We start from the raw sequence: 15,056 nt of genomic DNA, 5'->3' as shown, positions 1-15,056 counted from the left end.
AAGCCCTTAATAAAACAGAGCAAGCAGGTGTGTTGGGAATGCTTTGTCTCCTCCGTAGGTTCTTCTGTCCCTTCATCATGGACGTTGGCTACACTCCACACCCTCCAAAGTTGCCAGTAGCAGACTTCTATTCCAGACCTTGCCCTTCCAGGTGGCCTTTGTGCAGATCCATCAGTTGTCAAGGACAACATCAAGACCCATTTTGCGATGGCATTCGCATCAGCTTCCTGTCGAGCTGCCCTCCTCCTCCGGAAAGAGCAACCTGAAGCTCCTCACTTATGTTTTACCCATTGTCAAGTGGAATCCTAAAATGAACCTTTCACTGAATGGGAGCTGCTTCTGGCTGTCTTCTTCCCACAGTTCAGTCCCTGGCCCTGATTCCACCCACTATAACTAATTGCTTGGACACCTTAATCTTACATGACGACACTATTTCCTCCAGGTGATTAATGGTATTTGGCTCCAAGACATTTTCCCTTCTGAACAGAGAGGCAGTATTGTGGCACCTTTCCTTAAGCTCGGCAAGGATCCATCGTCTCCCGATAGTTACCGGTCAATCAGCCTGACCAAACTCCCCTGCAAGTTACTTGAACAGATGATTGGCATTCCACTGGCTGGTGTATGAAGTGTCCTTTTTCTCATACCTATTAATGGACTTCTGGCCTTCTCTAGACTGCAAGGTCACCCCTGCTCTGTATGTGGATGATTTTAGTATTTGGGCTATCTCCCACTCGGTGGTCCCTGGAGCTACAGCTTCAGAACGCCATCCAGCATGCTTCTGCGTGGATACCCTCGCACCATTTTCAGATTTCTTCCCTTAAGTTGAGAGTGGTGCATTTCTGTTGCTGTACTATGCTACATCCTTATTCGAAGCTATACTTCCATGCCCAACACATGACCATGGTCTCCCAGTTCCATCTCTCGTGCCTTCTTTCTGACAACAATATTACTTGGTTGCCCCACATCTGTCGTCTGAAAGCTGGCTGTTCTCATAAACTCACTGTCCTTCGCTTCATTGTCCACACCTCTTGGGGCATGGGTCGTTCAACCATTCTCCGCCTATATCAGACATTAATTCTGACTCATCTGGACTGAGATTGACAAGTTTATGGATCAGCTGGGGGGAATTTTCTGGCAATGTGCCAATCATATTTACAATCAACATCTATGAAACTTAAATGGTATGCTGCTAATGATTCAAAGACCCTTCCAACTGCTCCACGGTTCCTTGTAGTTTCACGTACTGAAGATGGTCAGGCCTTCACAAAGGTAAATCTGTTGATTATTCAGAAAGGTATTGATTCAATTCCCAGCGTGTGAAATCCTGCTCTCGTTTACAGAATGGCAGTTTGCTTTTGGAGATTACTAAAGATTCTCAAACATAACAACTGCTTGCTGCATTGCTTTTCCATGGCTGTCCTATTCGTGTTGAGGCTCGTAGAACTTTGAGTTCTTTCCTTGGTATTATTTACACTAGGCTCCATAACGGTCTGACCGAGGCCGAAATCCAATTGTAGCTCTCTGATTAGGGTGTCATTGCCATCCATCGGGTGATGAAAAAGTTAGATTCCTCCTTAGTGTCCACTCGCGCTCTTTTTCTCACCTCCGATATAATGGTGCTTTCATCCAAGATCAAAACAGGCTATGAAAGTATCACAGTCCAGCTGTACATCTGAACCTGATGTGCTACTACCAGTGTCATCGTTTCAACCATAATAGAATGTCTTGTCGACACACAGCCAAATGAGTAACCTGTGGGAGGGATGCTCACAAGACCCATTGTCCACCGTCTTCTCCCCGCTGTATCAACTGCAATGTCACAGGCAACCCATCCCTCTCGAGATTGTCCTGTGTACCTCAATGAGCGGGCTGTCCAGGAGATACGGGTAAAGGAAACAGTGCCTTACCCAGTTGCTCACAAGTGCTTGGATAGTCACAAACCGTGGGTTCTACAGTCTGGCACTTACAGTCCTGTTCTAGATACATCTCGCTCCATTGGACACGGCCGTGCAGACATGCAACCTCAAATTCAGCTGTGAGGTTGTGAAATTGCCTAGTGTCGAAGTAGCATCACCGTCCTCTCGTCCAGCTGTGCAACGAACCATCAAACTCTCGCCTCAAGGCACAAAGCCACCAACTTCACAACCGGCAGTCTGGAAAGGACAGGAAGAGTACTCCTGGGAAGACATCATGTGTCACTCCAACCAACCAACACCTGAGTCTTCCGCTGCTAACCAGAAAGGCTCTATGAAGTCCAACAAAGGCAAACTCTCTTCTCCTTCGCCGACTCAAAGATTCGTTTTGACAGTATTGCCACGTGATACCTTCATCTGGGTGACCTCAGTGTTGCCAGTGCACACCACTAACCGTTTGTCTACGTTGGACTCCACAGACCTACAGCACAAAAAATATGATGCTTTTGTGGACCTCATGGAGCAGGATTGTCCTCTGTGCCCTGTAGCAGCGAGTCTTCGCCGCCACCAAGGTGACACATCTTCATTTTTTCCTCATCGTGACTCCTCCAATGGAACATTCGCGGCCTTTGATCCCACAAAGAGGATTTACGGCTGCTTTTAGAATTACAGTGTCCCCTTGTACACTGCCTTCAGAAAACAAAATTGCACCCTCATGACAGGTTTGAGCTTTTGCAGTTCTTCCCAGTCCATTTTGACCTTCCCCTTTAGTTTGGCATTCTATCTCATGGGAGAGTCACACTACTCATACGGGATGACGTTCATAGTCAACCCACCTCCCTGACTACCTGTTTTCAAGCTGTTGCAGTTCGCCTTTTTCTTCCTCACCTGACTTTTTCCCTTTGTACCATTTACATCCCACCATCATTTGACATCACCAGGGCAGACTTCCTCCAACTTGTTTGGCAGCTACTTCACCCCTTTCTGCGACTCAGTGACTTTAATGCGCATCGTCCCCTTTGGGGGTTGTCTCAGGACCAGTCAGAGAGCTGCCCGCTTGGCTGACCTTAATCAGCGTAACCTCTTCTGCCTTAACACAGGAGGCCCCACATTCCTTTCAGACTCCTCACACACCTATTCCCATTTGGACCTATCCTTCTGCACTGCCCAGCTTGCCCATCGTCTCTAGCGGTCTGTTCTTTCTGACACATACTCGAGCGACCATTTCCCGTGTGCTATCCATTTGCTGACTCCTATCCTCCTGTGTGCACACCCAAATGGCAGCTTACCTAGGCTGATTGGTTGCTTCACTCGTTACTGGTGACCTTCGAAGAACAGGATTTCCCCAGTTGTTATGACCAAGTGGAATATCTCACAAATGTTATCCTTATCGCTGCAGAATGTTCCATTCCTTTCATTTCTTCTTTACCATGATGTATCCCAGCCCTTTGGTGGTCTGAGTCATGCCTGATGCAATTCGTGGGTAGAGTTTTTAACTATTGTCCTACGATGGCAAACTGCATTCATTATAAACAGGTGCATGCATAGTGTCATCGCTTTCTTTGGGATAGCAAAAAAGCTAGCTGCGTTACATTCACTAGTTCTTTTAACAGTTACACCACTTCCTTTGTTGTGTGTGCCAACCTCGACGGCTCTCTGGGACCAAGATCTATTCCCTAATTTCCGGCCTGACAGTAGCAGACAATGTCATCGTGGACACTATTGCTACCTCCAACACCTTGGGCCGCCATTTTGCAGAAATTTCAAGCTCTTCCCACTATAACCTTGCCTTCCTCCATCGGAAATTAGTGGAGGAGATTTGGGCGACACCATTCTCTTCTCAGAATCGTGAGTGCTACAACGCTGTCTTTACCATGAGAGATCTAGATCTTGCTCTTAGTTCATTCCAATCCTGCACCCCAAGGCCAGGTGCTGTCCACATTCAGATGTTGCAGCACCTTTCCCTTGTGGGCAAGCACTTTCCGCTTAATACGTACAACCGCATCTGGGCAGAGGGCACGTTTCCTGGGCAGAGGGCACGTTTCCAGGATGCTGGCGTGAAGCCACCGTCATTCTCGTACCTAAGCTCAGTAAGGACAAACACCTTCCTTCTAGCTACTGCCCCTTCTTCCTCACCAGCTATGTTTGCAAGGTGATAGAACATACGATTCACGCCTGGCTGGTACAGCGGTTAGAGTCTCACAATTTATTAACGACTGCACAGTGTGGATTTTGAGCATATTGTTCTGCAGTTGACCACTTCCTCACTTTGTCCACCCGTTTCATGAATGATTTCCTGTGGAAATCCCAGGCTGTGGCCGTGTTTTCAGACTTGTAGCAGGCATATAATACCTGCTGGAGAACTGGTATCCTCTGTACTCTCTGCACGTGGGGCTCTTGGCTCTTGTGGCTTCCTGCGGCATTTCCTTGAGGAATTTTTAAAATATTGAGTTTTCAAGGTGTGTGTGGTTTCTGCCTTGTCAGGCACCTTCATCCGGGAAAACGGTGTGCCCCAGAATTCCGTCCCAAGTGTCGTCGTCTTTGCTATTGCCATTAACCCTCTAATGGCCTCATTGCCATTAACCCTCTAATGGCTTCACTTCCACGAGGCATTTCCGGCTCCCTTTTGCCATGTATTTCAGTTCTCCACAAACATGTCTCTCTGAGCAGTATTCACCAATGTCTCAATCATCTTTGCTTGTGGAACATCAACTGTGTTTTTCGTTTATCCATTGACAAAACTGTATGAATTTCTGGCGACGCAATTGGTTTCTCCCACCATCTTTACATCTCGGTCCTGTTGCTCTCCCGTTCGTTGAAACTACGAAATTCGCGGGGTTGATGCTCGATAGGAAACTCTCTTTCCTGGCAGCCTGCTGTACACGGTCACTGTGTCCTACATGTCCTCAATGGTATTTCCTGGGGTGTAGACTGAACCACCCTCCTCCATTTGTACTGGTACCTTGTCCGTTCCAAACAATCCTATGTTTGCTTTGTTTATGCGTCTGCACGTCCGTCTTTCTTATGCTGTTTCAACACTTCACCATCGTGGCATCCGTTTGGCCACTGGCGCCCTTTACACTAGCCTGGTTGAGAGTCTGTATGTCGAAGCTGCTGAACTACCACTGTCCTACCACCGTGACTTTCTCCTCCGCAGGGTATGCGTGCTGTTTGTCTGCCATGCGTGGCCACCCATCCTATGCCTCCTTCTTCGATGACTCCTTTGGTCTCCAGTATGGAGCGCATCCCTCTTCTCTGTTATGTCCTGAAGTCCACTTTCGGCACTTGCTCCGGCAGCTTCATTTCACACTACCTGCAACTTCCCCGGTGGCTGTGAACCCCTCACCACCTTTGGTTTGTACAGTGGCCAGTGTGCACCTTAGCCTTTATTTGTTTCCTAAGAGCAGTACTAGAGTATCACATTCACATTCAGTTTCATGACCTTCACATGGAAATTCGCAATAGTACCTTTGTGTAAACTGATGGCTCTGAAACTGACAGTGGTGTCTGGTGTGCCTTCGTCATTGGTGCTGACTGTGGTATCAACGTTTGATACCACACTTGTTAGGGGCTGCAGTTGTCAACTGTGGTCCATCCCCCAGGGGGCCCACAACCCTTTTGTGGATAGGTGCGTAGCGAGCACGGGACACCGAGCTAATGTGGCCCTCCCTTTCCGGGCTGCATACCTTTCTTTTCCGCATCCTTCCCCATCCCCCATTTTGGCCCCCCACCTCCGCCTCTTTCCTTTCCTTTCTCCCACTCTGGCAGTATATTTTATGCCTATGCCCGGAGACGGACGCTCGAAAATGTAAAACAGTCTCTTTTCTTCGCTTTCTCTGCTGGCAAGTCTTTGTCCTTCCTTTGCCCTTCTCTTTTCCGTAGCTCTTCTCTTTACTCTTTTCTCCGCTGCGTCGTTTGAGACCTCTCTTCTTTCCTTTCCCTTTCTTTGTTCCTCCCTTTCTCTTTCTTCCTCCCTGTGTGTGTCTGAAGGCCAACCCACGCATTCCCATTCATAGCCGGTGATGGGGTAATGTGAAATTCCGTGCCCCGGTTAGACAGATAGGACACGTACGTACCCCCTGGTAACGGCCAGGCCCAGGGAGGGGTGATTACCCAAGCTGATACCTTCTGAAAGTGCCGATTGGTCCCTCCGTCAGTTTCTCGGGACATGTGACCTGTGGTGTGTCCCTCCGTCCGTTTATCGGGAGGTGTGAACAATCACCTAAGGCGGGAGTGCCCTCACAGAGGGCCCCCACAAGGAAGGAGTGTGTCATCAGAGACGCCGGTAATCATGGGGGATACTTCCGCAATGGTTTCCTCATCATATACTATGTCTGCTTACAAGCGTAAGTTCAATGAGTCTCAGGCAGTTCTTCCATCGTTGCCATATTTCCTTGTTGTTTCTCAGTCGGACGAAGGTCAAGACTTCTCCACGGTCAACCCTTTCATTATTCAGAAAGGTGTCGACGCAATTGCAGGTCCTGTAAAGTCTTGTTCCCGATTACGAAATGGCACCTTGTTGTTAGAAACAGTCAGTGCCCCCCAGGCACAAAAATTTCTGCGTACTTCACTGCTACACACCTTCCCTGTCAGCGTGGAAGGGCACCGCACTTTAAATTCATCACGTGGGGTCGTTTATACACGCTCTCTCGACGGATTGTCCGACAAGGAAATTCAAAAGTACCTGTCTGACCAGGGCATAACGGCTATTCATCGAGTCATGAAAAGGATTGTCAAGGACTTGGTTCCAACCCGTACTGTCTTCTTGACATTTGACAGAGTTCAACTCCCATCGAACATAAAAGTGGGCTATGAGATAATTTCCGTTCGCCCTTACATCCCAAACCTTACACGTTGCTATCGGTGTGAGTGGTTCTATCATACCAGGCAGTCCTGTTCCAATACAGCCAAATGCGTTACGTGTGGCAAGGATGCCCATGAAGGTGCTTGTCCACCTCCATCCCCTCGTTGCATCAACTGTATGAGTGACCACGCTGCTTCCTCTAGAGATTGTCCCTTTTTTTAAAGACGAATGGGTCATTCAGGAAATCAGAGTGAAGGAAAAGGTGTCGATCTTTGCTGCTCGAAAGTTATTCATCAGTCGAAAGCCCACTGTGCCTCACTAAATACAGCACTGTCCTTGCCTCTCCTCGGCCAACAAAGAAGGCAGCCACTCAGACTTGTGATCTCACCTTTAGTGCCACAGTCATCAGATTGGCCAGTGCAAAGATCGCCCGTTCAACCTCCCCACTCTCATCTGCTCACTCTGTAGCTCACCCTTCATTTTGTTCTGCTAAATCTCGAGCCCCAAAATCAGACACCCGGACTTCCAAAAAAGAGCCTACACGTGGAGATTTTTTACGTACCCCAACGTCACAACCATCGGTTCCTCCTTCATCTCAACGTCCTGTTTACAAGAAGGTTAATAAGAAATGCAGTTCCTCTCCTTCTCCGCCACAGCGTGTCTCATCTGCAGCACCGCCTGGTGGTAACCGCCCTCTGCCGTCTTATGTGTCACCAAGCCACATGGCTGGTGGCCGATCAACCGGCCAATCGCTGGTGGCAGGAGCTGCTCCCGAACAACCAATGGATCAGGATCTTCTGCCTTGGCTGAATGCCATTCCATGCTGTCGGTCGCAAGCTCTGAACAGTCGTTGAGTTGAGGGCAATCTTGGTCACATTCTTCCATTTTCTGTCCACCCTATGTCGATTATCCATTGGAATATCTGCAGCATTCGAGCCAATCAGGATGAATTGTCAATCCTCTTACGATTCTACTCGCTGGCCATCTTCTGTCTTCAGGAAACAAATCTGCGTCCCCACGACTGCTGTGTTTTCCTACATTTGATCTCCCCTCTGTTGAAGGCACTCCAGCACATGGAGGACTCATGATTCTTCTCCATGATACTCTCCATTATTACCCAATCCCCTTAAACACTTCCTTCCAAGCTGTCCTGTCTGTCTTTCCCTTTCTGGATACACCTTCTTTCTTTGTACTGTATACATTCCATCATCCACACCAATGGCACGAACTGATCTCCTTCATCTTCTTGGTCAGCTTCTGCCCCCCTGTTTGCTGGTTGGGGACTTCAATGCCCACCACCCGCTTTGGGGATCTCCGCATCCTTGTCCGCGCGGCTCACTATTGATAGAAGTCGTCCACCAAGCAGATCTTGTTTGCCTCAACACTGGGGACTCTACGTTTTTGTCTGCCTCCACGACAAGTTTCTCTCATTTGGACCTTTCGGCTGGTACTGTTCCGCTAGCTCGGCGCTTTGAACGGTTCGCACTTGCTGATACACACTCAAGTGACCACTTTCCATGTGTCCTTCGATTGCAGCCACAACTGCCATATGTGTGCCTGAGAAGATGGAAGTATGGCCAAGCCGGCCGGTGTGGCTGTGCGGTTCTAGGCGCTTCAGTCTGGAACCGCGTGACCGCTATGGTCGCAGGTTCGAATCCTGTCTAGGGCATGGATGTGTGTGATGTCCTTAGGTTAGTTATGTTTAAGTAGTTCTAAGTTCTAGAGGACTGATGACCTCAGATGTTAAGTCCCATAGAGCTCAGAGCCATTTGAACCATTTGAAGTTTGCCCAAGTCGATTAGACACTTTTTTCGTCTCTAGCGACTTTCGATGACCGTCACTTTCCTAACATTGACGTTGAGGTCACTCATATTACAGAAGTTATTCTTACATCTGTGGAATGTTCAATACCTCGCACCTCTGAATTGCCCCGGCGCCCCCCAGTTCCATGGTGGAACAAGGCATGCCGTGACGGAATATGTGAGCAACGACGTGCTCTTCGCATTTTCAGACACCATCCTACTTTGGCCAGCTGTATCCGCTATAAGCAGTTACGTACGCAGTGCCGTCGTGTCTTCTGCGATGGCAAGAAGGCAAGCTGGGACTTCTTTACTAGCTCATTTAACACCTTCACTCCCTCCTCGGAAGTCTGAAGTCGGATTTGACGGTTATCTGGCGCGCCTAGTTTCTCCCCGGTCTCTAGGCTCACTGTCGCGCATGATAAATTAGTGGACCCCATCACAATTTCTAACTCATTGGGTCAACACTTTGCTGAGGTTTCGAGCTCTTCAAATTACCCGCCAGTGTTTCTCCCGAAGAAAGGTGCAGTGGAAGTGCAACATCTTGCTTTCTCCTCTCAAAATCGCGAAAGCTATAATACTGTTTTCTCCATGCGGGAACTGCAACATGCACTCTCTTCTTCTCACTCTTCCGCCTCAGGACCGGATGGTATCCACATACAAATGTTGCTGCATTTATCATACCATAGTCTGTGTTACCTCCTTCGCCTTTATAATCGAATTTGGACCGACAGTACTTTTCCCAGACAATGGCGGGAAGCTATCGTCGTTCCTGTTCCGAAACCTGGAAAGGACAAACATCTCCCCTCTAGCTATCGCCCCATTTCTCTCACGAGTAGTGTATGTAAGGTTTTGGAGCACATGGTGAATTGCCATTTAGCCTGGTGGCTGGAGTCCCGAAGTCTTTTAACACCTGCCTGCCCAATGCGGTTTCCGAAAGCATCGTTCTGCAGTTAACCATCTTGTTGCTCTCTCCACTTATATCATGAACACTTTTCTCCGGAAACGCCCAACAGTAGCAATATTTTTTGATCTGGAGAGAGCATACGATACCTGTTACAGGACAGGCATCCTCCGCACACTGTTCTCTTGGGGCTTTCGAGGTCGTCTGCCCCTTTTTCTTCATGAATTTATGGCAGAGCGCACATGTAAAGTGCGGGTGAACACTACTCTCTCCCGTCCTTTCTCCCAAGAAATCAGGGCTCCGTGCTAAGTGTTGTACTGTTTGCCATTGCCATAAATCCAATTATGGATTGTCTCCTTCCTTATGTCTTGGGCTCCCTCTTTGTGGACGATTTTGAGATCTTTTACAGCTCTCAAAGGACCAGCCTTCTTGAACAATGCCTTCAAGGATATCTCGATTGCCTCCACTCTTGGAGCATCGAAACCGGCTTCTGTTTTCCCTCCAGTAATATCATTTGTTAATTTTTGGCGTCGTACAGTGTTTCTTCCACTTTCCTTACATCTAGGCCCTGTCAACCTTCCGTTCACAGACGTCGTTAAATTCTTGGGTCTTATGTTTGATAGAAAGCTGTGCTGGTCCTCCCACGTTTCCTATCTTTCGGCTAACTGTCTGTAATCCCTCAACACCCTCTGTGTCCTGAATGGCACCTCCTGCGGAGCGGACCAAGTGATCGTTCTCCGCCTCTATCGCGCCTTAGTGCGCTCGAAATTGTACTATGGAAGCATAGTTTACTCCTCTGCTTGGCCGTCTATTCTTCATCGTCTCAATTCTATCCACCACTGTAGATTACGTTCAGTGTCTGGAGCTTTTTACACCAGCCCTGTGGAAAGCCTTTATGCTAAGACTGCTGAACCTCCGCTGTCCAATTGCTGAGCTGTCCTTCTGAGTCAGTATGCTAACCATCTGTCTTCCATGTCTGCAAAACCGGCCCATGACATTTTTTTCAACGCCTCCTTGGATTTAGAGTATGCAGGCCACCCTTACTCCCCTACTACCACCGGAAGTCCGCTTCCGTCAACTGCTCCATTCTCTTTCCTTCCACTCTCCTAAAACTTTCTTGACAACTTGGGGTATAGCACCGCCTTGGCTCCGTCCCCGGACCTGCCTGCTCCGTTTCAGTTGTCAGTTTCCCAAGGATGGTACCCCTTCTCTTGTTTATCGTCGGGCATTTGCTGCTCTCTGCGCACAAATCAAGGATGCCACATGTATTTACACTGATGGCTCAAAAACATCATTTGGTGTTGGGAGTGCCTATATTGTTGGCGACACCCCAAATCAATTTCGGCTTCCCGACCAGTGTTTGGTTTATACTGCGGAGCTTTACGCTGCTCTCCAGGCTGTCCATTACATCCGTCGCCATCAGCGGATACAGTATGTTACTTGCTCAGACTCTCTCAGCTCTCTCCCCAGTCTCCAGGCTCTCTACCCTGTCCACCCTCTGGTCCACCGGATTCAGGACTGCCTACACTTGCTCGGCATCTCTGTGGCATTTCTCTGGATCCCAGGACATTTTGGCATCTGTGGAAATGAGGTGGCCGATATAGCGGCCAAGGCTGAAGTCTCTCTTCTACGGCTAGCTATTCACATGATTCCTTTCACCAATCTACAGAGTGTTTTATGTCGTCGTGTTGCTGTTTTATGGCACGCACATTGGTCGACACTTCCCAAAAATAAAGTGTGGGACGTGAAAGCCCTTTCCTGTGCTTGGACCTCTTCCTCCCGAACTCGTCGTCGGGAGGAGGTAATTTTAACAAGACTCCGGATAGGGCACTGTCTTTTTAGCCATTGACATCTGTTAAGCGGCGATCCTCCCCCACTCTGTCCCCAGTGCTCTCAACTGTGGACGGTGAGACACCTTTTACTTGAGTGCCCCTTTTTTACTCCGTTACGTGCCCGTCTACAGCTGTCGCCTGATATATCTTCCATTTTAGCAGATGACATACACTCAGCCGATCGCGTTCTCGATTTCACTAGTGACAGTGAGATGACGTCAGTCATTTGAAGCTCTTTTTGGGGACAAACAACTCCCCTTCTATAGTTGTTTTCTAATCTTCCCTTCTGTTTTTGGTTTCCCCAATTTTTGAGTTTTGCTCCCATTGCTGCTGGTTTCCAGTTTCGTTTTTTTAGCTTTTTCTAAGTCACAGTAGCAGTTTTGCACCCTAAAACCGTAACAAAAAAAAAAACTGTGGTCCGTATTAGTATCGTTGGACCTGCGAGTCACAACCAGCTCCGTGGCTTGTATAAAGTTCCTAGTGAGCTCTCGTCCATTGTTGTTCAGGATGTCAAGTAGTAAAGTAGCATAGCCTTCAGCCGATAGGAAGCTACCTCTAACGAGGCAGTAACGTGTGTCCTAAGTGAGGCCTCAATAGCTATCTGTTTATAATTATATGTATGCAGCCAAGAAGAATTCTGTACAACCAGTTAAGTACAACATATATTATTTTTTACCAATGACTTCTAATTGTTTTAGTCATTGCAGATCCAGACAATGCAGCCAGCACCTTATCAACGTTATTGACAAACCTGTTGTGATTTGTGTGTTTCTATTTAGCATTGGCCACCAGTCATCATTGGCGATGACTCATTTGTCATGATCAGAACACTGACGTTTTTTGATATCGTTCCTAATTTACAGTCGAGCTCTTTGCCCTGTATTAGGCCACTGAGTACATCCAGCGACAATGGCTTTTCAGTTGTGTCCTCTGCCCAGACTCTGTCAGCATCCTTCAACGTCTCTGTGCGCTGTACATCACCTATCCCTTAGTGCAACCGGTCCAGCAAAACTGTCATTTGCTCACTCTTGATGGAGCCACGGTAATGTTTATGTGGGTTCCTAGTCATGTCGGTCTGTCAGGAAACAAGGCTGCTGACGCTGCTGCCTAGGCTGCAGTCCTCGCAGCTCAACCCACTGGTTCCTATATTCACTCCAATGATCTCTGTGTTGCCATCTGTCAGGCGGTGGTGTCACGTGGGAATCGCCGTTGGTCCACCCTTCATGGGAATAAGCTCCAGATTATTAAGCCTCTTCCAGCATCTTGTATGACCTCCTCTCGGCCCTTCTGCTGGGAAGAGGTCATTTTATCTAGGTTGCATATAGGGCACTGCCTTTTTGGCCATCACCATTTGATAAGTGACGCTCCCCCACGACTTTGGGCACATTGCGCACAATTTTTAACTGTCCACCATTTCTTGATGGCATTCCCCTTTTTTTAACCGTTTACATTCCCACTTGAGTTTGCCGTCTAAGTTAATGGCCGTTTCAGAGAACGATGCGCAGGCTGTCGACCACATTTTACTTTTTATCAGTCGTAGCAATAAGGCGAAGGCCATTTAATTTGTACTTCTGAACCTCTGTTTCTCTGTGGTGTACTTTATAGCCCTTTCTCCATGTTCCTGTTTCTAGCTGTCTTCTATTACATTGATTATTCTTGACATGTAGTCGTTTCTTAACCCTCCTCACTTTCTGTTCTATAGTTTTGACATAGGTGCGTGTGGCTCCAGTTGTTTTTGCGCAGTCCGCAGCTTGTGGACGTGCTGTAGCGTTCTTGCTTCCCACGCCCAGGTTCCCGGGTTCGATTCCCGGCGGGGTCAGGGATTTTCTTTGCCTCGTGATGACTGGGTGTTGTGTGATGTCCTTAGGTTAGTTAGGTTTAAGTAGTTCTAAGTTCTAGGGGACTGATGACCATAGATGTAAAGTCCCATAGTGCTCAGAGCCATTTGAACCATTATTTTGTTTTTGCACCCTGAAACAAAACAAAATAATTGACACATTTATAAACAAAGTAGTTTCGAAATTAACATACCACACAGTAAAGAAAACCTCCAGTTCGCTCAAAAGCGAAGGCTGTAGTTTTGTTTCAAACATCACCTAACATGTAATGGAGTGAACAATCGAAAATCTCAATAGACAACTCTCTGTCTTCAATATAGCACACAATGCTAAAATGATGTCACATTTGCCATCGTTATTTTGCACTTAAGTGTTCCACGTTACCAATGTGGTGGCCATCTAAGGTGCACCTCATAATTTTTGGATGGAAAGGGAGTCATGTGACATATCAAACAGATAGCGAATTACATGAAGAAAACTGCGTATTGAAGTACGCCTGGATAGTTAGGCTGTAGTTGAGGTGAGACACTGTCTTACTGAAAGAAAGTTGGAAATATCCATTCTTCAGAGAGAGCAGCACATTGTCAAACACTTGCAAATAATGGGCTGCTTTTAGTGGACCCTTAATGAAGAAATGTCAGAAAATTATGAAAAGCCCATAGTCCACATTGTATTGTCACTTTCGATGCACTATCTACCTTAGGTAGATCTGTCCCAGTAGACATCTGACCAGTATTTTATGATTTATCTCTCTTTCCATATAGAAATCAGCATCATCTGTGAACTGCACATCTTAGAGAAATAGGTACCGCCGCTTTTGGCAAAGTCACCAAACCTACTATGTCCACAGTCTCTGTCATCAATGCATCTTCGCATGTAGATGGCAGATATGAGATTTTACTCCATAAATTATTTGTATTTTACATACTACTATACTATCAAACACAATATGCCGCAACAACTACTAAAACATTTCACATAAAAAAATAAAGAACAACAACAATGTTAATGGTAACTTGCTACATTGGCTATGGGGTTACATTTACTTCTAAATGGTAATGTTGCACAGTTTCAGATTTGATTTTTTTTAATCTGCATACAAATAAAATACAGATTTTGAGCTCTTTTTGTCTTCTTCCATAAGCCACCTTCATTTTTATGAAGCTTTTTTTTTTTTGTTTTTAATTTCAAATTTAGCTTGCTGGTGTTGCTCCTTTCACAAATATTTTTATTTCTTTATTGTTTAACTTCATTCTTAATTGAACACCTGTTAAAAAAAGGGAAATGGTAAGCCAATGTACTTACTGAATTGGTGAAAGTATCAGTATACATGCAGTATGTTGACCACTTTGGGATTTTGTTTCATTGCACTAGAAAAACAAAATATTGTAATTGATTTTTATTATTTTAATTTTTATTTTCAGCCATGTTTTGAAGATTATCAGTTGATTGGGGACAGCCTGTTACTCAGATTTTCAGAACAGTTACTTTTTTACAAATGTAAAACAGGTAGTGTATCATAAGTCTCCAAGCTATTTTAAGCATTACTTTTTGTAGAATTATTTTATTATTATTATTTAAATTTGATAAACCCATCCCTGCCCACCATAAATTAAGACGGACACATTTACGGATTATTCCATGACACATCTCAAGTTCTCTGTCTGCAGTGATCAAGTGAATAGTCATGTTCTTACCTTTTTGTGACTCAATATAGATTTGAAAAGATGGCACACACTCGTTCCAGTAAGACCAGAGCTTACATGATTAAAACAAATAATCATTGCATATGTAAGATTGCACAGAATCTCTATGCACGCAAACATTTTTCATGTAATATCATACATAAAATTGTGCAGGTTACAAGTCAGAAGTGTGTATTCGTGGTTTCAGTGTCAAACAGTATTATTCTAACCACAATAAAATAAATAATTTCAGGCAGGCTGTGACACTAGTAAACCTTTGA

At 46.3% G+C, this 15,056-nt stretch overlaps 1 protein-coding gene across 1 annotated transcript in view; it reads left to right on the top strand.

Annotated features, from left to right (window-relative positions):
* LOC126292199 (uncharacterized) overlaps positions 1–15,056 on the top strand; it is a 154,350-nt gene that overhangs the window by 35,886 nt on the left and 103,408 nt on the right. Inside the window, exon 3 of the mRNA XM_049986052.1 lies at positions 14,515–14,599. Coding sequence (XP_049842009.1) covers positions 14,515–14,599 — 85 coding nt within the window. The remainder of the gene's footprint in view (positions 1–14,514; positions 14,600–15,056) is intronic.

The sequence above is a fragment of the Schistocerca gregaria genome, chromosome 9 (genome assembly GCF_023897955.1).
Source record: "Schistocerca gregaria isolate iqSchGreg1 chromosome 9, iqSchGreg1.2, whole genome shotgun sequence".
NCBI lineage: Eukaryota > Metazoa > Arthropoda > Insecta > Orthoptera > Acrididae > Schistocerca > Schistocerca gregaria.
Note: the sequence above shows the minus strand (reverse complement) of the source record. Positions and strands in the feature narration are given on the sequence as shown.